General features: G+C 43.0%; 4 protein-coding genes across 4 annotated transcripts; 1 reads left to right on the top strand and 3 right to left on the bottom strand.

Annotated features, from left to right (window-relative positions):
* Positions 1–2,302: 2,302 nt before the first annotated feature.
* bmp8a (bone morphogenetic protein 8a) lies at positions 2,303–7,474 on the top strand. The gene is made up of 7 exons (XM_028398366.1): positions 2,303–3,571; positions 5,846–6,038; positions 6,387–6,535; positions 6,605–6,784; positions 6,971–7,050; positions 7,124–7,234; positions 7,307–7,474. The coding sequence occupies exons 1-7, from the start codon at positions 3,058–3,060 to the stop codon at positions 7,454–7,456; spliced, it is 1,377 nt and encodes a 458-aa protein (XP_028254167.1). The 5' UTR covers positions 2,303–3,057; the 3' UTR covers positions 7,457–7,474.
* On the bottom strand, positions 6,958–11,424 carry hsd17b8 (hydroxysteroid (17-beta) dehydrogenase 8). Its single transcript, XM_028398372.1, has 9 exons — positions 11,290–11,424; positions 10,765–10,967; positions 10,567–10,683; positions 10,340–10,435; positions 10,083–10,168; positions 9,908–9,992; positions 9,314–9,356; positions 9,153–9,227; positions 6,958–9,057 (listed from the first exon to the last, which is right to left on the bottom strand). The coding sequence occupies exons 1-9, from the start codon at positions 11,333–11,335 to the stop codon at positions 9,038–9,040; spliced, it is 771 nt and encodes a 256-aa protein (XP_028254173.1). The 5' UTR covers positions 11,336–11,424; the 3' UTR covers positions 6,958–9,037.
* Positions 11,425–12,863: 1,439 nt separating this feature from the next.
* On the bottom strand, positions 12,864–15,336 carry LOC114453689 (zinc finger protein 706). The gene is made up of 4 exons (XM_028433620.1): positions 15,261–15,336; positions 14,174–14,324; positions 13,833–13,955; positions 12,864–13,730 (listed from the first exon to the last, which is right to left on the bottom strand). Exons 2-3 carry the CDS (start codon positions 14,306–14,308, stop codon positions 13,860–13,862), a joined length of 231 nt encoding a protein of 76 aa, XP_028289421.1. The 5' UTR covers positions 14,309–14,324; positions 15,261–15,336; the 3' UTR covers positions 12,864–13,730; positions 13,833–13,859.
* Positions 15,337–15,714: 378 nt separating this feature from the next.
* On the bottom strand, positions 15,715–26,333 carry gsk3aa (glycogen synthase kinase 3 alpha a). Its single transcript, XM_028433619.1, has 11 exons — positions 26,001–26,333; positions 22,279–22,364; positions 21,491–21,592; positions 21,304–21,387; positions 20,724–20,834; positions 20,426–20,556; positions 20,074–20,278; positions 19,894–19,989; positions 19,215–19,401; positions 18,962–19,039; positions 15,715–18,552 (listed from the first exon to the last, which is right to left on the bottom strand). Exons 1-11 carry the CDS (start codon positions 26,173–26,175, stop codon positions 18,491–18,493), a joined length of 1,317 nt encoding a protein of 438 aa, XP_028289420.1. The 5' UTR covers positions 26,176–26,333; the 3' UTR covers positions 15,715–18,490.
* Positions 26,334–26,933: the final 600 nt, after the last annotated feature.

Genomic DNA, 26,933 nt, shown 5'->3' with positions numbered 1-26,933 from the left:
TGTTCTGTTTTTGTATTAAAAATATGCTTGCAGTAAAACCATCTGTTGTCAGTAAGTTATTTGGTTCCCTTCCTTAAAGATACACAGTTTGTAAATGTATGTTTCTAGGTATGTAAACAGGGAAGGAGTGTAACTCCCCCCTTTTCCTCATGTGCATGTAGTCATCCCTGACCAGCAGACCACAGACTGACAGGCAGCAACCGGACATTTCTGGAAAATAGCCCCCATATGAGATAAGGACACACCCGCCTGGATTTGTGCAGAGAAGGTTGGAGGTCATTTTGATCATTAGAACTTCACCACCTCTTCCTCCGTCCTGGTGTGTTTGTCATTTTCCTGAGACAGATTTGAAAATAACTGCGTTTTTCCTGTTTATTTGGTGGTTCCAGTGGAGATGATGAGGTCTGAGTCCACCCTCTGCAGCTGTGTGTACACTCACTCACACTCCTCTCATTTTCAGTCCACTCTCCATCCATCTACGCCCGTCCCTGCCTGCAGTCCATCTGTCATCCCAGAGCTCCCTGTCTGATGACAGTCTCCGCTCTGTTCCACCACTTCTGTCTCCCAGGAATGTCATTTTTCATTTTTGTAGGGTTTTATATGGTTTCAAGGGCACCCTTGCTCGCCTTCACTCCCTGTCTCTGTTCTTTCACCTCCTCCTCCTCCTCATCGTCTCTCTGCTTTATCTCTCCAGACAAAACTTCATGAAGCTGCAGATGTGCAGAGAAAAGAAAAACAAAATGGGCAGAGCGTTAATTCCTGGCATTTGGGACTCGCCCTTTCGGCCAGGACAGAATGAACGGCGGTCAGTTTGGTTTGGTCAGTGTTATTCATGCCTTTCAAAGTGACCACAAGTACCAGGCTGCTTTGAAGAAGAGAGTACACAAACACAAGCTGGCACAGGGCTCAACCTCACTACTATATTTGAGTCATTTCTTCCCTCCAAGTCCTTCTGGTTTAGACTCTCTCTCTCTCTCTCTCTCTCTCTCTCTCACACACACACACACACACACACACAGAGTGTGTTTGCATTAGCCCTTTCGAAGAGCAGGCTCACTCAACCACTGAATGTGTGGGAATAGTGAGTTCATGTGCAAACATCCCTGCTTCAACACAGTTTACATATTCTTTATGCTATGATACATTGTGGTTAATGTTTTAATAAGGCCAACTTTATTTTTATTACGTTTTATTATATTATTATTTTGTGTTAAATAATATTATTTACAACAAAAATTTTCACACTGAGAAAGTGTTTGACAACTAAAGGCGTAGTTACTAACGTTCGCCACAAGAGGGAGTGTCACGCTCGGTGAGCGCCTTTAGCTAGGTGTGTGTAATCGTGGTGACAAAGACGCGTCCGATTTTCTTTATATTTTCAGGTAAGTAGGTGTAAATGACAACGTGTACATGTAAATAGAGAAAGATAAGTACATAGAGAGCGTAAAAGTTGGCGGTTAATGTCCACAAATGTTAAATTGTTGGTGGTATTAGTCACGTAGCAACTAAGCTAACTTTGCTAAAAACATGTGATGGCGCCTGTACTTGGAATATTAGCCGCATGACGGTAAAATGTAAAAAATAACAGTTGGATTTTCTGAAATATGATGTTGTGCCGTGTGTGGAGCTGGACACTGAACTTTTTTTGTCCTATTTACTTTGTGTTTTCAGTGTACAACAAATATCTCAATGGGAAATCGGACTCTTCTAAGTTTTTTTTTTGTTAAATGGAAATTGGTGGACCACGTTTGTGTTTTTATGAAGACAATATGTGTTTAAAAGAAGAATGGCTGCTTGTTGTTGTCATCACAGCTAACACAACCCCAGCTGTGATGGCCTCCTGGCTGGATGCTGGTTGATCTGAGCCACTTGTAGTTCTACTGCAAACACTGAAGCCTGAAGCCTGGCAGGATGGATATGTGTGAAGTGATTTCACGGATGACAAACCGTTCCTCCTGCAGAATTAATGTTTTACTTAGTTTGTGTAAAGAAAAACAAACATTCTGGCATGGAAAATCTACTGAGGAGAGTAATTTTAATATTAAACAGGCTCCAGGCTGCCAGAGACTCAACGATGAGTAGCAATGAAAGGAAGCAGTCATGAGAGGATGAAAAGATAAATGGGTGGAGGAGGGAAGGAGGATAGAGATGTGGGCTCCCAGAAAGACCACTGGGAGGGGTGGTGATGAGATGTGAGCAAGAAAAGAGAAGTTAAAAGACTTGAAAGAGGCGGAGGCTGGGAGGGGAAACTCCCTCCTGGTTCTTCATACACTCAAAAGAGCTACAGAGTTCACACTGAGCTGCCACAGAGACGAGGACAGGAGGGGAAACCTCTCGCCTCTACCAAGGATTTACAATCAGGAAACAGTTTCCATTTTTAAAAAATTGGATTAAGAAAGACATCTGGAACCCCAGAGACGAGTGGGTGGGGCCCGGCCTTGGATGGATGAATGAGTCCTGGAGGATGGCTCCATAAAAGCTTCCAGCAGTGACTGCTCCACTGCGGGTGATTCTCATGAGGGATCTGTTTGAGAGTTGACTCACTGCAGGTGTTAACTTTTTTTCTTCTTCCTCATCCAGTCAAGGAGAACTTCCTCATGACACAGCTCTCAATTTTCACTCCAATTTTTGCAGCACCTGCTCATCACTGAAATTGCTTTCCAGCTTACTTCAAAGCGCCAAGCAATCTTCCATAAGAGCGTTGTTTGTCTGTATTCAAAACACAGCAGAAAAGCTGGTAATTATGCTCTCACTCTCATTATCTCTGTTTCTGCTGCTGCACCACTGAGAAGTGAGGGAGAGATTAGAGAAGGTAGAAGAGGAAGGCCAGGAGGGAGGGAGAGATAAACAGAGGCGGTAAACACGTCCTGTCCCGAGCCAGCACTCTTCTAAACACATCAGCCATAAATCAGCGCTCTCTGTGTGTGCGTGGTTGAACAGTGAGCCGACACACTGGAGCGAGCAGAAGACTCGGTGGCCGTCAGTCTGCAGGAAGCTGAAGAGCGGAAAAAGTGAAGCAGTGTGACAACTTTTGATTTAGAAAAGGTGAAGAAAGTTATGGCCTCCTGCGGCCCGCCTTGCCTTTGCAGCAAGATGACACAGCGGCGATTGAGAAACAGCAGTACCTTCCAGCAGCAGACGACACCCACCTCCATCTTCTACGCCAGAACCCTGCTCCTCCTGCCCCTGCTGCTCCTGCTTTCCCTCTCCCTGTGGAGCCAGCAGGCCGAGGCTGTGGTTCATTCCAGCTTCCGGCGGCTCAGCGGGCGTGAAAAGAAAGAGATGCAGAAGGAGATCCTGACCATCCTGGGTCTGCCTGGGAGACCCAAACCCCACCCGCCTCTACGACCTCCCTCCTCTGCACCCCTCTTCATGCTAGACCTGTACCACGCCATGTCAGTCGACGGGGAGGATGAAGGGAAAGAAATTATTGTCAATGCACCCGGCATGGGGAGGTTTGGAGCGGCAACTCAGGTCAACCATGCAGCCCTGCCGACCCTCAGCACGCACACGCCACCGCTGGGGACGATGGTCAGCGAGGCCGACACGGTGATGAGCTTCGTCAACGTGGGTAAGTAGAAAGTTCCCAGAGAGTACTAAGTGGTGTTGGGGTGGTGGTAAAAATCCTGAAGTACAAAGGAAGTCATGCAGACATTGGAACTAAGTAATCAGCTTGTGTGTCCTAAAGCACTGTGTTCATTGTTTAGGTACAATTTTGTGACTCGGAAGATTTTGGCAAAGAAACAAAGCAAAACAAAAATGACAATTTAAAGTAAAAGCTCCTCAAAACTTCAGACCGTTCCTTTAACCTTGATTCATTTTTGTCATCAGTTTCGAATGACAGAGCACTTTTTTTTTCCTTGTGGTTTGGCTGCAGAGCGAGGGATGAAATTACACAGTGTGTGAACTTGACAGCGAGTATTCGGTGCCACCAACATTTTTAGTTTGTTTAAGTTCACTTCTGTGCAAATTTCCACAAGCGCTCACCCCCTCAGAGAGGGTTAAACCCTCTGAACTGTAGCATTGGGAGGTTTCCATTTTCAGCCCATCGTTCCACCAGCCCTTGTCCACTGCAGCCAGACTGAGGCCAGTGGCTAAGAACATCTGTGGTAGGAGGCAGTAGAAGGTACCGAAGGCATTGATGATTGTTAATCGGCAGCACAGCCTGGTAGAAGGATAAAGTGGTTATGATTCTGAAGCCACTCATGATGTGCTGTGGAGTGATGGACACCTGTGTTCAATGACTCAAAGGGAATAATCCTGTGTAGAAGCATCTTGTGTATTGGAATGTGTTCTCTTGTTCGTCCTCCCTGGGGGACTTGTATATCCTTCTAGTGGACAGCTAGCCGGTCGGTGTTTTAGTAATTATTTTGGCTGCATTTGACAAAAAAACATAAACTTCCCCTTTAAAATTTTCAGTGGCCTATAAGTAACTGGATATACCATATATCAAAGCAGGAACTTTTTTTCATTGATTCCTTAAAATAGCTTGTGTCTTAACATATAATTCATATTATTGCCTGCTATCTCCCAGACTCTGTGTGAGCTTCTGTTAGAGCCACACAGCAGCCTGACTGATGCCTATCTGTCCGAGCATGAACATTAAACATCCTCTTCTCAATGGCTTCCTTCCTCCTGCATCTTTTGCGATGTCGGATGTGCACCCGGTTACCGTGGGAAACCATCGTCTGCTCCCTCTGCTCAGGGTCTTTAATGAACCTGTGTTAAATGAATGGTTTCTTTTTAAGAAATTTGCTCTTGTTAGGGGAAAAAAAATGCACTGAAAAATGAAATTTATCAGTCAGCACTGTGAAAACGCAGCGTCTCATCCTCCAAACCGCCACCATTTTGTAAACAAAGGTGGCTCATGGCTTTAATCGTGTCCCACATCACACGACAGCTTCTCCTTTTTGATGGTGAAGCTTTAATTTGATGCTTAAAACCTCATCAGACCTACTTGAAGTGCAGCTGAACACACGTCCCACTCATCGTGTGTTTTCCTTCTAACAAAAGTTTTTCACCTGACCTGCCGCTGATATGTCATTTATTAGTTTTTATGTCCGTCTAATCAGTGTGTGTAGTTCGTGTAAGTTGAATCGGACAGGCGAGGGTGTGTGTGTGTGTCCTACGCATATGTAATAAGGAGACACAGCTGGTTAGAATTAAAGGCCCCACCGACACACACCGAAAAAAAGCAAACGGTTCGAAGCGAGATGAAAATACTGCTGTGGAGGGAGCGACTAAAAATACCAGGCAGGGCTGCAATTAGTGGTGTGTGTGCTGAGCAGCTGCTGCGGTTCAGGGCACTAAGTGTCTCTAATTACTGCAGCGTGCGTGTGTGTGTGTGTGTGTGTGTGTGTGTGTGTGTGTGTGTGCTGATATGAGCACACCCAACCCATCAGGGGTGTCCTCTCCTTAGTATCTATTTATCATGTATTCATTGTGCATACTTGTGTGTGAGCTTAATGCAGGACAAGGACACACACTCCACCCCTGTGTGTGTGTGTGTGTGTGTGTGTTCACATCTGCATTTACATGTTGTTCATCATTTTTGGGACATTGTGGTGTTGCCACTTGTGCTTTGGTCCAGGATGTGAGCGCTTCTTTCACCGCTGCTCTCCCTTTGTGGCCTTTCCATTGACTCATTTCCCCACGCTCTCATGTCCTCCACACCTTCACACTGCTGCTCCTCTTATTCGCCTTCCTCACTCCATTTCCACAGTTGGATCAACACAGAACTTCTCCCATCAGATTTTAAGACATTGTTCCACTTCAGTATCTTACAAAATATGTTTTTTTTTTGTGCTGTCATTTGTTTCATGTTTGTACATCTTTGTCTCTGCAGTGGAGCAGGAGCGTGACCTCCTCCAGCCTCGTCCGTACTGGAAGGAGTTCCGCTTCGACCTGACTCCCCTCCCTCAGGGGGAGGCGGTGACAGCAGCAGAGTTCCGTATCTGTAAGACGCTGACGATGGGCCAGAGGGCCAACCGAACACTCCACATCTCTGTCTACGAGATCCAGAAGGAGAACAGACACAGGTAGGTTTCTTCTTTTATTTCTTACATGTTTGATCTTCAGTGGAGCTAATATTATTATTTTTTATCTCAGATGATCTCATTATGTGACACCAAATAAGACATTTCAACATTTAAAATGCGTCCTTTTGCTGCTGAATTTGGTGAGTCTCTCCACTAACGCCCCCTTGAGGACGTTTTGTAGACATTCCAGCCTCAGAAAGACTTGCAATAAGCACATGTACACCTGTAAAACATCACGTTAGCTGTGTAACATCATTAACATCACAGTAATGAAACAATGCCAAGGTGAAAGCCCATTGTGTCTGTCTGCGTCCTTTAAACTCATGAAGGCTTCCTCTCCCCCTGCAGAGAACCAGAGCTGGTGCTGCTGGACATGCAGTCTGTGCCTGCAGGACAGGAGGGCTGGCTGGCCTTTGACGTCACCACAGCTGCCAACCGTTGGCTCCTACACCCACGCAGCAACCTGGGCATACGTCTTTACGTAGAGACCGATGAAGGTGGGCAACTCATATTAAACCACAGACTGCTTTGTTTGTTCTGACTGTGTCCCGTGTCCTCTCGCTCAGATCGGTCCTTGTCCGCAGGCTGGATTGGGTTGGTGGGTCGCCGAGGGCCTCGCTCCAAACAGCCCTTCATGGTGACCTTCTTCAGGGAGAGTCAGGTCCCCTGCCGGCCGCCACGAGCCGCGAAGCAGCAACCACGCAGGAAGAAATCCAAATATGACCTCCCTGTCCCCAGCATCCACAGTTAGGTCCCAGACGCCCCCTTTAAGGGATTACAGCTACACTGATTCCTTGTTATTTAAGTGAATTTCATGTGATTTATTAAGAAAAGTGTGAGAATTATGTCATGAAGAGGCGGCTGTCCTGTAAATCAATGGATCACTTTCTTGTATCTAGATAATTTGATCATTTGTTTCCATCTCGTTTCAGGTCGGAGTCCTGTTAATAATGGGGGTCAGCCCTGTAAAAAACACGAGCTCTACGTCAGCTTCAGTGATTTAGGATGGAAGGTTGGTGAACATCCTCTCATATATTCAGTCTAAGCTGAAGCTAAGCCAATACTTAATGATACGTTCTGTTCAGGACTGGGTTCTGGCTCCAACTGGATACTCGGCGTACTACTGTGATGGAGAGTGCTTCTATCCTTTGGGCTCCTGCATGAATGCCACCAACCACGCCCTCATCCAGCAAGTGGTCAGTACGCCTCACTTTTCTGTATATTTATGTGTGTCCAGGTGTTACATGTGTCACTCTCTGCTATGGCAGGTCCACCTCCTGAAACCCGATGAGGTCCCTAAAGCCTGCTGCGCACCCACAAAGCTCAGCCCCATCTCTGTCCTGTTCTACGACGACAACAACAACGTCATCCTCAAAAAGCATCGCAACATGGTGGTCAAGACCTGTGGATGTTTATGAGGTTATTAGGAGGAATTCCAGACGTGAATGCTGCAGAAACCTTTATCTTAAAAGCTCTTTGCAGCTTTACAGGATCTGATCCTAATTTAAAACACAGCTCCTAGTACTTGGAGTCTTGAAGAATGTGGCCCCAGATTCACTTATGCAACTAGACATTTTTCATGTTGTACATTCAACATTCTATTCAACAGAATTATTCACATTTAGTGCCATAAAAAGTGTCTTTACACTGTACAGTAGATGATCACTGCTGGATTTACAAAACATACTAATCAGTACTCAGTCAGAAAGCACCAAAACCTTTTGACATGGGTCATTCTCTCGTCCAGCTTCAGGCACATCAGCCGGATGACCCTCTCAGAGAATTTTCAAAAAAAAATTCACTGATGTACATCACTTAATGTTATGGAGGCCTGTAAGTGGAACCACTTGCAAAAACAGTGCTTTGAAATTTTAGTCATTTTTCTTACTGTTTGGTCGATTTGCTTTTGCCCAAGTTTGAGCTTTCACTGCACGGCCTCTGTTGCATGTAGGAATCTGGTGTTTGCTACATAGGGCTAACTTTTCGCGTAGAATAAGAAAATGTAATCAAATGTGTCTTATGTTGAATAGTTTGGGTGTGATCAATGCCTAAAAATGGCCGAAAACCAAAAAACGCAAAAATTTGTCCAACTTCTATACATCACTGTTCTGTAAACATGCAAGATGGAGAGTTTATATTTGGTACAATTATAGCTGTAATGTGTCTCTACCAGAAAATACCAGCAGTATATTTATATCTTGCACAGAAATGCCACAGGAGGTATTTTCCCATGTCGACTTTTATGATTTATTTATTTTTTTTAAAACGTGCCATCTTCAAAGCCGCATTTGACCATGTTTCCAGTAATCCAGCTCCTTCATATTTGTACGGCGTGATCTCGCATGTGTCAGCATGATGCGGCATGAATATGGGTTTGGTGCTAAGCGTAGTTTTTAAGTTATGCTTTTTTTGTGTGGTAACATTTTTTCATATTTTTTTACATGCAGGTAAATATAGGAAAATGTTACCACACAAAAAAATCATAAAAGTTGACATGGGAAAATACCTCCTGTGGCATTTCTGTGCAAGATATAAATATACTGGGGGTATTTCCTGCTAGAGACACATTACCGCTATAATTGTACCAAATATAAACTCTCCATGTTGCATATTTACAAAACAGTGATGTGTAGAAGTTGGGCAAATTGTTGTGTTTTTGCCTATTTTAGGCATTGATCACGCCCAAACTATTCAACATAAGACACATTTGATTACATTTTCTTATTCTACGCAAACAGTTAGCCCTATGTAGCAAACACCAGATTCCTACATGCAACGGAGGCCGTGCAGTGGAAACTTAAACTTGGCCGAAAGCAAATCGACTGACTGAAATTACTAAAATTTCAAAGCGCTGTATTTTGCAAGTGGTTCCACTTACAGGCCTCCATAACACTGAGCGATGTACATTAGTGAATATCTGAGCGGGTCACCTGGCAGCCCTGGACGATTTCACACGGAATGACCCATAATCATGAAGAGATGAGTCTCACGTTGGCTGTTTATCCCATGAAAAGTCCACCTGAGAAAGAAAGATGCACCTTTTAATACTTGATCATTAAATGTCAGATATATGTTTGTAACTTTTGTAAATAAACACTTAGGAACAACGTGTACCTGTCACTTCAATACTGGCTCCTGTGATGTATCGGGAGTCATCTGAAGCTAGAAAGGCACAGACGTCGGCGACCTCTGGAGAACAGAAACAACAGCAGCATGTCGGCAAACAGTCCACGAATAAAGGTCTGCAATGGTGGTTAACGTGTGTGTTCACTGACCTTCAGGCTCGCCCATTCTTCCCAAAGGCACAAAGGACTTCATCTGAAACACAAACGCAAATATTTTTCAGGTGGACGCTGCCTCCACTTCCTATTTTATAAATCACAATCTGTTCATTACAGAAGAAACCTTGAACTTCCTGACTGTCCTTGAATGGATCATGTGTACAGTTTTGTCAGAAAATATAACCATGGGTCGTTAAAACCATGGCATGTCTTTCATTAACAAGGGTTCTTAAAAAAAAAAAAAAAGGCAAACATTGTGCACAGAGCAGCTAGAAGGCTGTGCTGACTCAAACATTCAGCAGCTGCGGGATTTCTAACGATGTGCAAACTTGCAGTGAAAAAGCAGTTTGTGGAGGCCTTTCTTGTAAAAATGTTAAAAGGTAAATGAACATAGATTTAACAATACCGGGAGGAAACGTTTTATCTTTGATGTCTGAAGTATTTTTTGGTTTTAATTCCGTTCTCTAACAAACAAAACTGATATCAAACTCTTACTGATACATTTTTTAACAGCAGTTTGTGTCAGACCTGATTCCTGGCATGAAGTGTTACTAAATCTTAAACTGTGTGTGTGTGTGCGCACTGTACCTTACTAATGACCTTCTCTGGTACTTTGTCTGTCATTGGAGTCGATATAAAACCTGGCAACACACAGTTACACCGAATCCCAAACCTGCAGTGAGAAAGAGGAAAGAGGTTTCAATCAATTATAATTCAGTGTGTGTGTGTGTGTGTGTGTCTGTCTGCAGCAGTTTCGTCTCACCTGCTCAGCTCTTTGGCAGCCGTCCTGGTTAAACCCTGAACTCCGGCTTTAGAGGCTGTGTAGTTTGCCTGTCCCAGGTTTCCCACCTGCAGACAGAGGGGACGCATCACTGCAGGTTTTTTTTTTGTTTTGTTTTTTTAAATGTAGCAGAACTTTTTCTTTTTTTTTTTTTTTGAGTTTTAAATGTTACCTCATGAACTTTATTTAATATTAAATATGAGGAGCAGTGACAGTATGTGTACATGCAAGTGTCTCACCTTCCCCACAATGCTGCCCACAGTAACGATGGATCCTTTGGACGCTCCACAGGCCACCAGAGCCTGAGCAACAGCCTGAGTCACCAGGAACGATCCCTGAGAAAAACATATTGTGCAAAATGAAATAAATTCCTTCACTGTCATCCGTCATTCAGTCAGCAGCACCATCTTTTACACTTTGTTATATGTAATAACTTTGGAGGTGAGGCCTGGTTAGAGCTTCATACCTTGAGGTTAATTTCGATGACTGTGTCAAACTGTTCCTCCTCCATGTTGAGCAGGAACTCGTCCTGAGTGATGCCTGCTGCGTTCACACACACTGATGGAGGCTGGAAGTAACGAGTCTGCAGAGAGAGACGACAACAGTAAGAAGAGGAAGGAGGGAAAGAAAGAAGAGAACACAGGCAGACCAGACTTTTAAACACCTGTATCTGTGTTACCAGCTTCTTCACACTCTCTTTTGAAGACACATCCACTACAGTCGCCATGTGAGCCTGTCCTCTGTGGTCTCCCTGTAGGCTGTGCATCGTCTCATTGGCTGATTCCTCGCTGATGTCAGCGACCACCACAGAGGCACCCTCACAGGCAAAGCGCTGGCACACGGCACGTCCGATCCCACTGCCTCCTCCTGGGTGGACAGAGAGGAGACACAAAAAACACAAGTTCACATCGTGTTTAACTTCACGGTCCAATCACTGCATTCAAGCCCCAAACATGTTCGACAGTCTCGAGTTAAAATGATTTAATGTACTGTAGACAAACGCCAAAGTTAGCTTGTGTTTAATGAGCAGAAGTTACTTTGCATGTTTGATGACTTAGCTAACGTCAGCTAATGAGGCTATAGCGACAATTAGCCTGCTAAAAACAACCAGCTGCAAAGAGGAACGTCATTCTGATTAACTTTCGGTGTCTGAATTTAAGTACCCTTTGAATAAACGGTGGAAACTCACCGGTGACCAGCGTCAACCTTGATATGAGCCGTGTGGCCGCCGCCATGACAGTTCTGTGTGTTGTTGTAGTTTTCAATTTGTCCGATAGATGGCGACTGAGACTACCGAGTGCGTGTTTTCAAAAGAAGAAGAAACAGTTACCGGAAGTACCGCCACAATTTACGGTGGTTTATTTTGACTATGACCACAAGAGGGCAGACCGTGTACTATATCAATTTAGACTAAACTTTATTTAGTTCAATACTAACAAACCGTCGAATAATAGTTGTAAAATGTCACACTTGATGTCTTTAGACTCTCTTTTAGTTTGTAAAATCAACCAATGAACAAAAAGAAGTCAAAAAGCTGAAATTCTGACATTATGCCTACAGCTACACACGTTAGCTAGCTACAATCGAGCATTCCTTCAAATAGTGGAAAATTAAAAAGAGCATTCATTCAAAAGTGCATCTCAGCAGCATTTCTACATGGTGTTACCTTTTAATTCACCCAAGCAGCGATAAAATATAAACAAATCAGCATCAAACTTTCTGCAACATTTTACATACCTGTGGCGGTCGCCATGATGGTTTTTCTGTTTTATCTTTAATTTTTTCCACCTGAGGGCGACTCACGTTGCTGATTGCGGAAGTTAAAACCTTTATATATCACCCGTTAATTTTAATAAAACATCTAATAATGAATACGTACAAGCCAAAAGGACAAAGCCACAAATTCTTTAGCCGCAGTAAAAACCTCTAAACCTTTACAAAAACTCAACATTGCAGCGAAAGAGCTCGGATCAATCTCAGAATTAACTACAGAGCGAAATTTTGGTCATAAACGCTTGAATTTTATTTTGAAATTGATCACCGGAAGTGCCACCTCGAGTTACAGCGTCTAGTTTTACTAATTGAGTAGTTGCCCATTGTGACCACAAGAGGGCACACTTTTCATTACGAACGCTAATTTAGAAAGTTAGCTTGTGTTTAATGAGCAGAAGTTACTTTGCATGTTTGATGACTTAGCTAACGTCAGCTAATGAGGCTATAGCGACAATTAGCCTGCTAAAAACAACCAGCTGCAAAGAGGAACGTCATTCTGATTAACTTTCGGTGTCTGAATCTAAGTACCCTTTGAATAAACCGTATAAGCCGTTTGGCCGCCGCCATGACAGTTCTGTGTTGTTGTAGTTTTCAATGTGTCCGCTAGATGGCGACGGAGACTACCGAGTGCGTGTTTTCAAAAGAAGAAGAAACAGTTACCGGAAGTACAGCCACAATTTACGGTGTTTATTTTGACTATGACCACAAGAGGGCACACTTTCCATTACGAACGCTAATTTAGACTAAAAATTACGGCGATTCTGCGTTTTGATTGTTTATCTTGTGGATGATTTGACAAATTTAAATAAATACAAAGTCTGATAACAAAAATATAGTCTTAAACATGTAAAAACTAAAGCTTGTTAATTTAACTTTCATAGTAAACACGTCACGTTTACATGTCCGACTAGCTAGCATTAGCTACTTATCCACCGACATGTGGTTTCTGTACAAATGACTATAATTGACAAAATCAGACAAGAAGACAAGTCACATTAAATACATTGTTCAATTTATTGAAAAGGGTAAAAAAAATAGTACAGTGAACACAAATTAGTTAATTTTTTTTGCTTGTTAGTGAAGAAATAACCAAAAGAAATAATTTTTGCAGTAACTGATCTAAATGGTTAAAGTCTCAGTCCTTGGGGCTACGTATAGTTTCTTCAAACTACAGCTGAAAGCATCGATGAGCACAGAGCTGTGTGTGTTTGTCAGAAAACGAGTCTGGAAACAAAGATGGGGTTATTGCCGGGTCAGCGCCCAAGAAGGCTGACGAAGGAATGAGCAAAATAAAAGTGGCTGTGTGGTCTAACATGAGGTACTGTTGTGAGGTGTTGCTGAGTGTGGACCCCGGTGGAGCAGCAGCAGCAGTGGCAGCAGCCCAGAGGAGACTCTCCTCTATGGGACGCTGATGGTCGTAACCCAAAAGCAGCGCCGCCTCCCTGTGAGTGAGTGTTTCTATAGCGAGTGTGAAGTCTCTTCCTGTGTCTTCCTGCCACACATTCCGGAATATCTCATTGTTTGTACTTCCTATCATTTCAATCATCTCTCTCCATCATTGGTCACGATAACGTTATTTAGTGTCAGCAGATGAACTTGCTGGCTCTGCTCTCTGTGTCTGGAATAGTATGGTAGTTGTACACAATAAATATTAAAAAATGGGCTGCTGGTGTACGTCTGCCCCATCATTGCTGTTTTCTCATACACAAACACACACTTATGTACACAGCACATACACACATCCGCCCCCTCCCGCCATCCCAACCCGCTGTCCGTGAATACTGACAGGTCCCAGTGTTCATCTTCAATGTCCTTCAGGTGCCATGATTCGACGTCAAATCCCTGGTCATTGTGTATCTGTAAGAAACAGTCCATGTTTAGATTTATGTTTTATAATCACGGCTGCGTCTTACCCAAGGTTATAAAAAAGAAAAACACAAACAGCAGCTGCTGCCTTACCCAGGTTCTGGTCCAGTCAGCAGTCCTTTATGCCTGAACGTCCGCCAGCTCAGGAGGCATCGGGGATTTGGGGTGTTTGCTCTCAAAGTGCTGCTTGAAGGTTTTGGGGTCAGGCATCTGTGTCTGAGGGAGTGAGCACAATCATATGAGTTTATTGTATGGAAACATCAGACAAGACCTTCAGCAACACACTGTGAACAAGTAGCTCGAAGTCAGTGAGTAAAACTGCTGCCAAGAAGATAAAAGACCTCAAAGAATACAGTTCATCTATTAACCATGAACTGATCCAGGTCTCAGAGATCTTTGCAGTCAGTCTTCAGCGTGCAGTATCTCATACTGACCCGACAGACAGGGCACGTGTGGACCAGAGCGACCTTAGCGGCGGTCTTCTGGTCTGCACCCTGAGATTTCTTCTTCTCTGCTGCCTTCTTGGCGTTCTTCTGCTGGGACTGAATCTTCTGCTGCCCACGAGCCATGGCCCTCAGCTCCGACCTGCAGGGAGCAAAGGAATACAACAGCATATGAAGAGTTAAAGCACAACTTCAAGTTCCTCACATGATAAATTATGAAGAATCACACAAATTAAACATGTGTTAGGATGCAGCCTGCAGGTGCACACACACACTGCTTACGCCAACCAATACCACACTTGTAGCAACAGTAGTGGACGTCTACACAAAAACTAAAGCAGAGGATTTTCCTCTTATATATATAAATGGCCTTTTTCCTCATCTCAGCCGATAAGTATAAATGATCATTTTGAGTTTATTAATAGTTTAAACTCATTCAAATGACGCAAGTTTCAATCTATCGCTAGTCAATAATTAAAAAAAAGACACCGGCCGTTGCGTTAACTTATCGCCATCTTTAAAGCGCTAAATGTTAGCTTAATGCTACAATTATGCTGCTGCTAGCACAAAAACTACAACTTCCCAGATGTCAGTCCTTCAATAATCAAGCACATCAGTAATATGTAACGTTTACAACACAACAACAGCGCCTCTGACAGGCTAGCTTACTGTTAGCTACGGATAATCACGTTAGCGAAACCCTTTAAGTCTTCGAAGAGGCGGATCAGCTTGTAATTTTTACGTTAACTATCGCTAACGTAGCAATTGGCTAGCTGTAACAACCCCAACGCTGCGTGTCTTGTTAATGTTTCTCAGTAAAACCTGCCTGAAAGAACGAGTTTACTGGAAACTTGTTAGCATCGTCTGAGCGGGCCTTTTCCAGCCGGCGCCACCTTGCTAACACTGATAGCCTAGCTAGCTAGAGAAGCTAACATTACATGTGACACAAAGTTACAGGACAACACGCTGCTGACACAGGAAGCAGAGGCAGCTTCAAGTATTAACGAATGTAAGACAACATTACAACATGTTACAGCGTTTAATTAGTGTAAATATACACATTTTCTGAGAGATTTACCTTCGAGGTTCGAATCTCGTCTTCGCTCCTTTATCGTTTTTTTTTTGAGTGCCAGACGGAACTTTGTAACCTGATGGACGACAGCGCCCCTGCTGGACCGGAGCCTTCCCTGTTTATTGTTTTAATACAGTTTTCATTACAAATTGGCATGTAACTATTAAATTACTAGTATTCTAAGTTAAGTAAGTATTAGTATTAAATTACTATGCAATATCAGTGCCATGCCTTTTACATTTAGTCCAAGAAAACTAATTTTATTGGCTGCAAGTGTTCAAAATCCTGCTTTCACCGTTTTTAATGATGATCATTATTTCATATCAGCGGTCCAGCTTAACAGCATAAGCACTGATGTTTTTTTCTGTGAGTGTTTCATCAAGTATTGATGTGAGTTATTACGTGTTATTGGATCTGAACAAAAAAAAAAACAGGAGTTAGGAAGGATGGAGAAGCAGTGCACAGTTTCATCACTTTATTACAGTAAATGAATCCATATCTTACACACAGAACAGAGACAGACTGGCTTGTGTTTGTTTCTCTCTCTTTCTCCCTCCACCAACATGCCCGTGCCACAAAGAGTTAAATAAACTTCTGAGGAGATGATAAAATAAAGGAGGGAACACACATCTGAGGTCGGAGAGGATTTTAAAACACGTCACATGCAGCCACACACACACACACACAGCTGTCAAATGTCCACTTCTGTGATCCTAAGCAGCTCATAGCACGTCACGCCGAACGCCCACGCTGAGTGTGTAGCTGCAGCTGTAACATCATAACAGAGATAACTGAGTGTTTTCATCCGCTTTAAAAATGCAAAGTGACCTGAAGGTGAGACAGCTCTGTTAATACTGCACAGGGACCCTCCGTCAAAGACCTCAAATGTAAACTGGAAGATTTTTTTATTTGTCCTTTTGGAAAATATGTCTTTATTGATCACAGAGACCAAATGAAAGAACATGTTTCCTGTATTTGCTGCACAGGATGCAGGGTTTGGTGTGTTAAACATGTCAGAGAACTTCAGTGGTGCTCTTTTAGATTTATGTGTACAGGATTCTGTTGAACGGCACCTCGGAACAGAACCCTAAACGAGCAGTTTTTACATTTTCACCTCACTGGGAGGAGAAAGAGAGAGAAAGGTCGTCAACAAACATGAGGAGGGCAGTTTTTTCTGTTTCTTCTTTTGCAGTATTTACATTCTGGATAGTGAAAAAAGAAACGTATTTACAAAACAATGAACAAACTGAGTCTGCTTCTCTGACAGAATGAGGGAGGATCAGATATAAACAACTCTGTAATAAAAGTAAAAAGAGGGAAAATAAAAATCAGTGATATTTACACGTGCGCTAAGAGAAGGAGAGCGAGCAAAGAAAATGGCTTCTGAAGAGAAAAAGCAGACGTGTTTGACCCCCTCACCCTCCTCACCCTGTTTCATTGCGACAGACGGTCTGAGCGCTCTGAGTGTGAGCAGCCTGAGGAGGGAAACAAACACGCTGCAGCAACGGAAGCAGGACGGTCTGACACCGGGAAGCAGCGGGTTCAAAGGTCTCCCCCTCTCCTCTGATACATGATGAACGCGGTGAAATTTTTAAAAAGCGTCAGAGCTCTTTGTACTAAAAAAAAACAACAAACATGGCTGCAGTTAAAACAGCAGGTGGAGGCATGGTGCAAGAAGAGTATCAAATATACTATTCTACAAACTTTCAAGTGGTCTGCACTGCTGACTAGAAATCTGGATCGTTGGCTGCTCTAATCCTAAAACACTGGCTGCTCAGACTGCAGGTTGGAACATGGACGGACACACACACACTAACACACACACACACACACTGATACATTCTCTGGGCTTCTAAACTCACTAAGCTCTTCATTTGTCCTCCAACAACTCTGAAGAAGAGAGGGCGACTCGTGAAGACAGAAGAACAACACGCACACAGACACACACACAGCGCTCCGCTTGATATTTAGCTGCTAATAAAAGTGATCCTTTCGTTCATGATCCTTCTGCGTCTGTCCGTCTATCCTCACTGATTTCTGATCCCTCTCACCGTGTGACTGATTCCAACAACTAATCAAAACACTAATAAATAAATAAAAGCACGTCAGCTCCCACCTGAGCTTTCGTTCGTTTCTCTGCTGCCGCCACGTCCGAACAGAACAGACAGATCAGTCTTTCTGCCTCCAAATCATGAAGCACTCGGGCGTTTCGATACTTTCTTCAGACCTGACAATGATTCAATTCAAATGTTTTTACTTCTTTTCATTACCAATGATGCCATCTCATGATTAAATAGGTTTATATTAAAACTAAGACAAACGCTTGGCTTGATTAAAAACAAACAGCCAGTTTCAGCAGAATCTCAGATATTTCTGACTCCACTCTAATCAAATGGCTTAAAAATACACCAGTTCATTATCAGATGTGATTTCTTCTTCTTGGGTCAATAAAACAGGGACGATCACACCGCAAACACAATTAATGTAAAAATAATAATAATCCTAAAGATGCCTTAATGCTGTGACGTAGGATATCTGTTTGTTTATTAACTGGTAGATTCGGACCTAAATCATGGATTACAGGTTAAACTTTACGGTGTGTGTTGCTGTAATAATCCAGCTTTAACAGTCAGCTGAATCCAATAAACTCGCCGGTGGGATGGAGAACGTGCAGCGTCATTCACATCCAAAAATAAAAACCTGGCGATAAATTCGAAAGAAAGAAACTGTTGAAGATGCGACACATCAACAGCTGATACCTGCTCCCCATGACCGCTGAGTGCAAGGTGGGTATGTGCCAATACACTGATGACAGTGTGAGGTTGAATTTTAACTCATGCCCTGGTTGGTTTCGACACTAAACACTAAAAAAAATGTGTGTGTGTGTGAAGAGAAACAAAGAAAATCTAAAGACACGACTGCTGTGTGAGAATCTCCATTAGTCAAATAAATAAACACATACTGTTGATTTAAAAAAGAGGACCAGCCCCCACTATTCAACCTTCTTCTCAAACTACACTCTGTGTGTGTGTGTGTGTGTGTGTGTAACAATCTCCTGCCTCAGGTTCCACCCCAGCAGCTTAAGAGTTAACGGTTTGTTCGATGCGTTTACTGTACTGTACAGAAAGAGATCATCTATGAGGAGAGCAAGCGGCACAGAGGAAAGCTGCAGAGTGTGTGTCTGTGTGTCCGAGAGAAGGGTGAGCTGGCAGGCAAGCAGGTGAGAAGCTGCTGCTCTAGATGCTGTTAAGAGATCCTGGTACTGAACTGTGCTGAGATGAGTCTGAACCGGTACCATCTGCAGGACAGAGGAGGAAGAGGAGTCAGAATGTGTCCGATGAAACATGAATATCATCCAGTGCTGCCATCTAGTGTCAAAAATATGGAATTGCTTGGAGTTAAATACTCAGTATTCTGCATTATTTGATGTATATATTTTGAAAAGATAATAATTATAGGAGGGACGTTTCTAATTATGTTTTGAAGAGCACAAACAACAACAAACAAACAACAACAAAATAAAAATTAGCATCTTTAAAGCTGAACAGTGCCTCTTTGTGCTGTAATGTGAAAAACAAACAAATTCTGAGTTACAGGCAGGTGAATAAAGCGCACGTTTTGGTCATGAGTGACCAAAACTGCAGATTTAGACTCTTACTTCTAATATCAACATTGCCAAAAAACAAAATCATAACAGAGATCCCCACCGTGGGCGGAAGCAGCTGTGTGTGAGCGGGCGTGAGGAGGAATGAGGGTTGAGTTCAGCTGCGGCTGGATTGACAGCTCTAAATAAGAGAAGCAGAATAAAAAGAGGCTTTATTTAGAGCTGAGTCACATCAGAGGCTGGAGTCATTCCAGAGAAGAAGAAGAAGAATGGAAAAACACTGCATTAACAACACCGTGTTAGAGGTCTCAATCATTGAACTTAATGTACAGCAGTGACGATGTTACAGCCTGTACCCGTGGTGCTGAAGTTGAAGAGCATCGGCAGCTCCCGGCCGTTCGGCAGTCGCGTGTTCGGCTGGCGCAGCTCGTCGAAGAATGCGTGTGAACAGGCCTCTAGCGGGGAGAGACGCGAGGCCGGTGTGTACTCCAGCAGCCGGGAGCAAAGTGCAATGGCCTCCGGAGGGGTGCGAGGCTTAAACACCTGAGGAACAAAGAGGCTTTTTAAATCAAAGAGCAGACATCCACCACATCACATGAAGGTGTTCCGCTCACAGTCAGTCGGCCGTCTTAGCATACATGGTAAATATAGAAGTTAAAGTGGTGCCCACAGCTGCAGCCACTCTCTCTGATGTGCTCTGGCTGCCACTTGTGAGGCAGAAAGCTAACAGCTCTGTAGTAAATGCTGAAGCACCTCTTCTCTTGGTTGTATGTGGTTTCTGCACTCTTTAGGTGTCGGGGTTAACCGACGTTCACAAGAACATTAAAACACTTCACCTCTCAGATTTAAACAGCCACTGTGACTAACAACACACCCACTGGTTCTCCCTTCCTTTTCGTCTTTTCAGCTTTTTTTCCTCGTAACTATGATTTGAATAGACTGAGTACATCAACACAATCATTCTCCGTTCACAAAAAAATGATCTTCAGTTTCAGGATAGTCAAATGATGACAGGAGAGACTGGCGTTTGCTCACCTTGGTCCATGGATGAGCTTTGATTTGTGGAAACTTGAATTCTGTGTAGTTTGGATTCATCTCTCTGATTTGTTCCCTCGTTGGTGTTCCTAACACCTGAGAACAGATGCAGAAGGAGCTTTCAAATCAAGTTCATATCCAGAACTGCAAACGTCCCAAATTCCATCCAGTCACACTTACCTTGATAATCTCTACAAGTTGGTCCACCCCGCTGTCGCCTGGAAATATGGGCTGTCCAAGCAGCAGCTCTGCCAGTACGCAGCCAGCTGACCAGATGTCAATGTTTGCCGTGTAGTCCGTGGCACCGAAAATGAGCTCTGGAGCACGATAATACCGTGAGCAGATATATGACACGTTAGGCTCACCTCGGACCAGCTGCTTGGCGCTGCAGGACACGACACAAGGAATCACAGTGAATTAAAATACAACAGAGGAAAGTGGGTCAAAAGGTCATGGAAACGGTTTGTAAGTGTATCCGGTCCACAGTCATCTGTCTGTCTGACAGATCTGTGTCTGTGTTCGTGCAGCTCACCTGCCAAAGTCACACAGCTTCAGAATGGCAGTTTCTGGGTCCACAAGCAGGTTCTGAGGCTTGATGTCTCTGTGACACACGCCCTGGGAGTGGATGTAAGCCAGACTGCGAAACAACTGATACATGTACACCTGAGGAGGTCACAACACGGGAACAACATGAGCTCAACGCCCCACACTGTTATCAAGCAGATATATATATATATATATATATATATATATATATATATATATATATATATATATATATATATATATATATATATATAAAAACTAAAATATTGGGACAAATAAATTACCTTTACGTAAATAATAGGAATGATGCTCTTGGCCTTATTGAAATGCCTGGCAACCCTGTAGACCGTCTCAGGGACAAAGTCCAGCACCAGGTTGAGGTACACTTCGTCTTTCTGTGCACAATGAAGACAGAGAGATAACAGTGATTAAAACCCTAATAGGCCTGAAGTGAAACATAATAAAAAATAATAAACCAAATCTTTTTTCCAGTAAGTTACTTTAACATTAACAGTGCTTCTATCTCTGTCAGTCCAAGAAAAGGATTTTATGTGCTTGTCCTTTCTGATTCACTGCGGTAATATCTGGAAAACAGACCATAATATTCCTCTATCTGTGTTTGCTTCAGGCTGTTTCATCATTTAAACACCAAATCTAGCTGGAGAATTCGAAATGCACGCTTTCTTAAGGATTTCACAGCTCATCGCAGAATCAAAACGTAAAATAAAAAAAATAAAAAAACATAAAGAATGTGCAGAATCTGTAGTGGCGGTGCCAGAAAGGTGCAGGACTTCTTGTGCTTATTGCAGTAAAATAATTAGCTCACAGTCATGAGGGTTACGCTGGTTCTACAGTTACATGTACCTTTTCACCACTGGAGTAGAAGAAGTAGCGTAGTCGGACAATGTTGCAGTGATCAAGCTTCCTCATGATCTGTAGCTCCCGATTCTTTCAAAAAAAAAAAGGGAAAGTGAAAAATACGGTCAACACAGTGATTTTCTGACAAATATTTATTTATTTATTTTTTTTTTAAACGTGAAAGACATCATACCTTGAACCTCTTATCCTGCAGAACCTTCTTGATGGCCACCATCTCCTGGCTATCGATGAGGCGAGCCTGGTACACCACACCGAACGACCCATTGCCAATCACCTGTAAGGTTAAAAAACATAAGCCAAGCGCAGACACAGAAGTACCAAACACAGCCCAACAGACATGTGCGATAAGGAAACACAAACATTTCTTTATCTTAGGAGGGTTTTTTTTTTAAGTGGAGGTCTGACTCCTCAGTGTGAGCCATCAGCCAGCTGGCACAGATGAAACGCACCACTGAACAACACGTTACTACACCACGTCAAATATGGTCCATTGAGATCAGGAAACATAAAACCTGTATGTGCAAACTCTATATATAACAGGCCTGAATCAGCCCTATGGTGGACTGACCTATCCAGGCTGCAGACCGGTGTAGTTCTGCACTAAATAATACAGAATAGAAACAACAGCACTCCATTACTTTACACAGGCTCTGGCAGCTGTGAGAAATGTTTACACTCACTTCAGGAGCCATTTAGAAATCTTATAATATGTGATAGTTTGCAACGGTCACATACTTCATGTAGGTGACACCATTATGTCATGTGTTCAGAACAAAAAAAGTAGGCTGTGAAGACAGTCTTGAAAGTCATAGGTGTCAGTCTCCAGCACCATAATTATAGAGCTGATCAATGCACTTATCAATTCAGGCTAAATTTATTTGCAGTAATTATTGTGGCAGATAAGGTAATACAGCTCCTGAAGACACTGCTGTCACCTCTTGCTTTTACTTTCTTGCTCACCTTGATGTCAGTGTAGGAGACTTCTTGTGGGCGGTCTGGTCCCTGACCTGGCGTAGCCACAACTGTCGTCACCTTCCCACTGTCTCCTAGGATACCAGCAGGAAAAGGTTTTATATGAGGGTCAAGAGATAAAGGAACATGGTATTAGGATTCAGAAAACGTCCCTCTGCCCCTGCAGAACCCTTTATTGTTAAAAGTTGTTTTAAGTAAAAAGGAGGATTTTCTAGAAGACGTAACAAAACAACAATGCTCTCGACATTCAACCCAGGGCACTGGTAGCAGCCAGCATTAACATCTGGGCCGTCTCTCCGCTGGCCATTTGAATATTTAGGTTAATGACAGCCTAGTGAATGGATGTCAACTTTACAAAAGCCTCCAAGGAAGGAGAAGGGAATGGTAGGGTTCATCTTCAAGACACTGTGACTAATTACACTGGAAGGAACTCAAAAATAGGCCAGCCACTTCCTTTGTCCTGATAGCTGCTTTAAGTGATAACCAGGATTTCATAAAATGATTATTCTGTTGTACTATCAACCCACTCCACAATCAAAAACGTGACAGTACATGTAAAAGTTATGCCTATTTTATCACTGAAACACTATACAGTGAACGTTTTTAAATGCACTTTCTTTTGGGGAATGAGAACGACCACAGGGACATTACAAATGGCCTCTAGACGTGATGAGGAGGAAAATGGAAAACACCAAACTGGAATCTCAGTAAGCGATTACTCATCACAGGATGAAAAGTGTCTGGGATCACGTAGCAAGTACCCTCTCTCCACCGGGCCTTGCTCACTTTTACACAGCCTTAGGATCAGCTGTAGTGTGTTGCTGTTGCTCTAATTACTCTTACTCATGTTAAAAGAGTCATCTAGTTTATCACACCACAATTTACATACAGCTTGGGTCATCAATTACTAATGAATTCTAGTTTAATGAATCAGTTTTTAATATTAACCTACCATCGTAAACTTAGAAGAATGATTTTAATGCATTGGAAGCTGCTCTGTTCTGGAGTCCTTCGACCTCCCTGTCAGTGGAAATGTAATTTTCCTGCACTGAACTGTGCTGTGTTTAAATAATAGAGCAGCTCTAGCTGTATTCATGATGTCCACATACTTGATGCTTTGTTTACCAAACGAGACAATGCACTTATTGATATGTCCCCGTTACAAACCGAACTGCACGTCCTGGTCTTCTGGTACATCCATACCCACGCGGACACGCATACACTTAACTGTCCCCAGTCACAACAGTGTTGTGGTTATCCAATAAGCACTCTGGTAATATCTGTTACAGCTGAAACAGCGAGGCCTGCAGAGTGGCCGGGTCACTGGGTTTTCTACCTGAATGACTGGGTCCATCCTCTGGACAGTAATGAATACACACATGTGGCTGCAGGTTAAAAGTAGGACACTGGGTTAAAGGATATGTTTATGCCAGCGTGTGTGTGTGTCTCTGCTCTCATTACATGTTGTTGCTGCAGATTCCTGCTGGTGTTCATATTGTTTTATAATATATTACCAGAAACAATGTCTACATGTTTAAAAAGTCTGAAGTCAGTAATATATCACAATAAGGATGAGGCAGCTTTGTCAAAAGTTCCTGATTTAGTGTTGCTTCAGGGCACGAGCTCAGTGTTTTCATATCACTGTGTCACACTCGGCTTCCTGTCATTCACCTGACATTCACAGAAGGAAGCTCGAGTCTCCGGGAGGAAATAATCCCCAGACCATGCTGTTTTTTTTAAGAGTTGGTCACATCCTCAACTATTTGTTCTGTGTTCTTTTAAAGACAGCGCAGAATAACCACCATATCCATATAACACTAAATATTAGAGCTTCCACAAATGATTTGGATTAATTCATTAACCAGCAGAGTTCTTATTTAATGTACTCACATGAACTCCATATCTTAAAGCAACGTAGCTTCAAGAGAATTAAGTTTACCTTATTAATATGCAGTTTAATGCAGCAAGATCTTCCAAAATCTAACCAGGCCATTTGCTCTACAGGGAGAACCTCTGGGGGAAGTATGAGCTTTCTGTTAAGCATCTATTGTTTTAAGACTTGTGCTCATGTGACAGTTTACCACAGAAAGAGTCAACACAAGAATGCCCACTTGCAGTGGAACATGAATGAGTCATTTAGTTGGTTTACATAGAATTTAAATAAGAACTGTTGATCTAAACAACACTGTGGTAGTTTTATGTCTCTGCTATTTAATACGTTTTCACTCCATAGCTCCCCGTATTTAAAAACATGGACATTTCTTTCTTTCTTTCTGTGAAGAACAGGCAGACTGTGATGATGGTGTCATCCAGAGACCAATCCTGGAGCGGCTCCACAGACAGTGAATAATGGAACAACTGCTTGGACACGGTGACAGCAGCAGGCACGCTTACAGCAATACACTATGGAGCAAATGTTCTGATTTATGGAGGCAGCAAGTCTTGCATCCTTTCTGTTTTTTTTAAAAAAATCTTTACAGTAAAACCCATTCCCAGTCTTCAGTCCCAATCCCTCACCGACTGACAACACAAAATAGAACGCTTTTACCTACTGCAGAAGGTAAACCACAACTTAATCCACTGAGCACATAAGGCTGCATTTCTCATACTGATTAAAACTATTTTCAACTTCTCAACAGTCCCACAAGCTGGACTCCAAAGCTGAAAGAATGAAGAATAACACAACAACCATATCCAACTTTAACTTTACCCCGTAATTTAAAAAAGCCAAATCCCATCACTCTCACAAATATGTAGCTAAATGTGTTAATCCTGTGTCCCGAAATAGCCTCCAGGTCTCCCTAGGCCTGGCAAAACATCCATCCATTATTAAAAAGAATATATTTAACAGCCAAATGTGACATTTAGACTTAAAAGACTGTTGAAGGGAGAGGGAGATGCAAAGGGTCACACTGCTTTGAACTGGAGATGACCTCCCACTCAGGCTCTGTTATCAAGAAACACATCACTGCCTGCTAATGGACGATAAGGTTTGGATTAACACACAGATCCCTGCTAACACCTGTCACTATAGTGATAAAGGGCCATAACTTCATCTTAAGTAGTGTAAAATCCACTCATTGACACCCAGGCAGACACACTGGACCTGCATCACTTGCATCCTCCAGGCGTGGGCCACCTGCTGCTAAGCCGTTGCCCCACAGGTGACCTTGGCGAATAGGCAACTTTCCGCCCTGACCAGTCTCCAGACGAAACCAGACTGTTAGCTGATGCCGCTGTCTCACCGATACTCACAAATGAACCCTAGATGCTGCACTCAAGCAAAAGTATTTGAGTATTGCTTTTAAGCACAAAGAACAACAGAGCCCGTTAAACTGCTCACTCACACTGACCACCGTTAAATCAAACTGATCCTCGGCGGATTACACATTTTCATATTAGGCTCCTTTTCCAGCTGCCTGACACTAGAATAGGTTGAAATGATGATCAGTAATCTAACCTGCCACCAGACTGGGGGCGAATACGTCCATCGGCCGGACAGAGAACTAGCAAAAACAAGTGGCTAACATTAGCATGCTAGCTAGTTTGCATGCTAGCAAGTTGGTTAGCCGCTACACGGGAGAAATTAGGATTTTGCTCCGGGTTATGACACATAAATTCGGTGCGTTTTTTTTCTGACCAAGGTACATGATAAATCTAATGAATCGTCACATCCCACCCAAAGGAACGTCTGCTAATTAAAAACTCACTGGCAAGCTTAAGGTTCGAACATCCCGACGAGCTGCTGCCGGAGGCCTGCGGGACCCCGGACTTTCCTGTGCTGCTCCCCACGGCAGCGGCTGATCCGGTGGACGAAGCGGCGGCTCCTGGAACACCTGGCGGCTCAGCAAACGAGCTGGTCCTGGGCCGCCCGCTGCCGCTCATATCTCTGTGCAGGGGTCAGGGTTAGTTCTTTTCACTGTTTTCTTGCAAAGCGACTATCAATGAAGAATACCGACAGCGAATAATCGTGGTAAGACAGAGAAACACCGCTCCCGTTGCCGCCGGCTGTCTGGGCTGATAGCTGTTGCTAGACACCTAGAAACAGCCTGTTCGCAATGCCACCTGGGAGATGGAGTTTGAAGCATCGGTTGTTCAGGTTTACCGCTCTGGAAATCACAAATCAAGACAACTACAAATGTAATATCAAACCAACAACGAATGCAGGTCAAAGACTGTAAGTCTGTATTTATTGATTTATAAATCAAACCATAAACTGTTTTATGTGATTAATAACCGAATTTGATTTTGTGAACAGTTGCTAATCAGATATTGTGTTTCAACATTAAGTACTAAAAATTAAAATCCTGGGAACTTCTGCTTTTAACTAAATCCAGCTCCAGGTTGATATAATTCAATAAACACCCTTGACTGATATTCTGGATAAATACCAGCTGGAGAAGTACACACTACAGTGTGTGTTCCAGGGATGCAGCTGGTGGGTCAGCTTGGCCATATTTTAGTTAAATATAAAACACTCAAGATGTGAAATAAAATAAAGGACATGAAACATTGTGTTAGATCTTTAATATTTTCAATATTTAGTTTTTTTTGTTGTTGTTTAGAAATATTGCACATGGTCAACATGCCTGCTTATGAGATAACACTCACCTCGCTCATCCTAAAATTTCCTTCTCCAAAGT

The sequence above is a fragment of the Parambassis ranga genome, chromosome 2 (assembly GCF_900634625.1).
Source record: "Parambassis ranga chromosome 2, fParRan2.1, whole genome shotgun sequence".
Classification (NCBI taxonomy): Eukaryota; Metazoa; Chordata; class Actinopteri; family Ambassidae; genus Parambassis; species Parambassis ranga.
The sequence above is the reverse complement of the archived record's forward strand: the minus strand, read 5'-3'. Positions and strand labels throughout refer to the sequence as shown.